Source organism: Monoraphidium neglectum (genome assembly GCF_000611645.1).
Source record: "Monoraphidium neglectum strain SAG 48.87 unplaced genomic scaffold scaffold05549, whole genome shotgun sequence".
In the NCBI taxonomy this organism is placed as follows: domain Eukaryota; kingdom Viridiplantae; phylum Chlorophyta; class Chlorophyceae; order Sphaeropleales; family Selenastraceae; genus Monoraphidium; species Monoraphidium neglectum.
In genome coordinates, this window is record NW_014008081.1 from 1 (window position 1) to 1,814 (window position 1,814).

General features: G+C 65.9%; 1 protein-coding gene across 1 annotated transcript in view; it reads right to left on the reverse strand.

The window, feature by feature from the left end:
• Nucleotides 1-623: 623 nt before the first annotated feature.
• Nucleotides 624-1,814, reverse strand: part of MNEG_15670 (Protein CYPRO4) — a gene marked incomplete at both ends in the record, with an annotated part of 3,139 nt that continues 1,948 nt past the window's right edge. Inside the window, 3 exons of the mRNA XM_014035859.1 lie at nt 624-798; nt 1,115-1,239; nt 1,522-1,606. Coding sequence (XP_013891313.1) covers nt 624-798; nt 1,115-1,239; nt 1,522-1,606 — 385 coding nt within the window. The remainder of the gene's footprint in view (nt 799-1,114; nt 1,240-1,521; nt 1,607-1,814) is intronic.

Here is a 1,814-nt window from a genome sequence, read left to right on the forward strand (position 1 = left end):
CTCCCCGTCCCCCCCCCACCTCCTCCTCCTTCTTAGTCATGTGGTAGTCCATGGAGGTGGGCAGGCCGCCAAAGCTGGTGGAGGTGGCCACGGCGCGCTTCACCCTGGGCGGCGCAAGCACGTGTGCACGGGTAATGTGCGGGGTCAGGAGAGCAAACTGAGTGGGAAGGAGGGAGCGATAGGCGGGATGGACCGATTGGCCCCTGGCGGCGCGATGTGCCGCCCGCAGCCGCAAGAAGCCCACGAAGCCTGGTCGCCCCGGCGCCACTGGCAGCACCCCCCCCCCTCCCCGCGTCACCTCCTGAAGTTCCAGACGACGCTGTAGTGCCCACAGCTGGCCACAATCCACCGCTCAGTGCGGCCCTCCTCCGTCACCTTCGTTTGGGGGGGGGGGCGCAAAGGGGAGGGATGGGGCAGGGGAGAGCAGGTAGTGGGATGGGTGCGCGCTGCATGGACCGGTGGCACTAGTCCCTGGCGCAACCGGACTAGCAGACAACGGCTGGCAGAACCCCTGCCTGTCTGATAAGCAGACACCATCAAGACCGGCGTGTGGACCGTGTACACCACCGCAACTGTGAAACACACCCGGCTCGGACGCGCAGGTGCACACACAGTCGCACATCCTACACACACGCTCCCGGCTGCAACCCCGTCCTGCAGGGGCCGCTGCCCACCCATGTGAACTTGGCGCCGCGCAGGGGCTTGCCTCCCGTGACCAGCACGTCCTCAGGCTTCAGGCGCAGCAGGCGCGGCGTGGCCAGGCGGCCCCCCACACGGTCCTGGAAGCCGCACAGCTCCCTGGGAGTGTCAGTTTTGCGTTTATTGTGTGTGTGAGAGAGTGTGTTTGAGTGTGCAAGCGTGTGTGTGTGTGCATGATTGTGTATGTCTGTTTGATCGTGCGGGCGTGCATATACGTGTGGGGGTGCGAGGGGAGGAAGATTGGCAAGGCAGGAAGAAGCAGGGTTTGAGCACAAGTTGGGGCAACCCGTACGATGCGCATGTTGCAGTGAGGGCTAAGCCATGCAGCCACCAGAGGCAGGGGCAGCCTTGACCTTGCCTGAAGCGCTGGCACGTGGGCGCCGCCGTCCCCCAGCCTCCCGCCACCCCAACTCACTTGCCGCTGCTGGCGTCTGTCACGGTCGTCTTGACGACCATTATGTAATCGTCGGTGGTGGCCAGGACGTAGGAGCCGTCATAGGTGACGTCCACCCCCGTGATGGGCTTGCCCAGGCCCGGGATCTGGGAGAGCGCGGCGCAAGGGGTGTATGTGTGTGAGGGGGAAGGGTGTCGGGAGAGGGGGGGGGCGGGGATGTGGTTTCAAGGCGGTCTCCCCCCATGCTGCTGGCTAGCTGGGGAACCAGCGTAGGGGCGAGTCCAGATCATGAGAGGCTGGGCTGTGGCGAGCCCAGTATCGGCGTTCCGGGGTCGGGCCGATAAGCAAAGCAGGCGCGGGCGCGCCAAAAGTCGCAGCCGTGGCTTTGTGGTGCCAGGCCCAGCGCGCCCCGCAGCGCTGGGTTTCACCTGTGTCTTGGCCTGCGTGAGTGTTTTGTTGTTGTACAGCCGCAGCTTGCCGTCCTTGGAGCCCACCACCACGTAGCCCAGGCCACTGTGTACGAGGATGAGCAGGGAGGAGGTGGCGGGGGGTTGCGGATGCGGGTGTTAGGAGGGTGCAGCACGAGCGCATCGCTGCAGTGCCCCAGCAGGAGCTGCGCTGCGGGGGGATGACCCGCACGGGGACACCAAGGAAAGAGCAGCGCACCAGCCAGGCTGAACGCTGCGCAGCATGCCGCTGTCTTGCACCCCCCCCCCCCCCC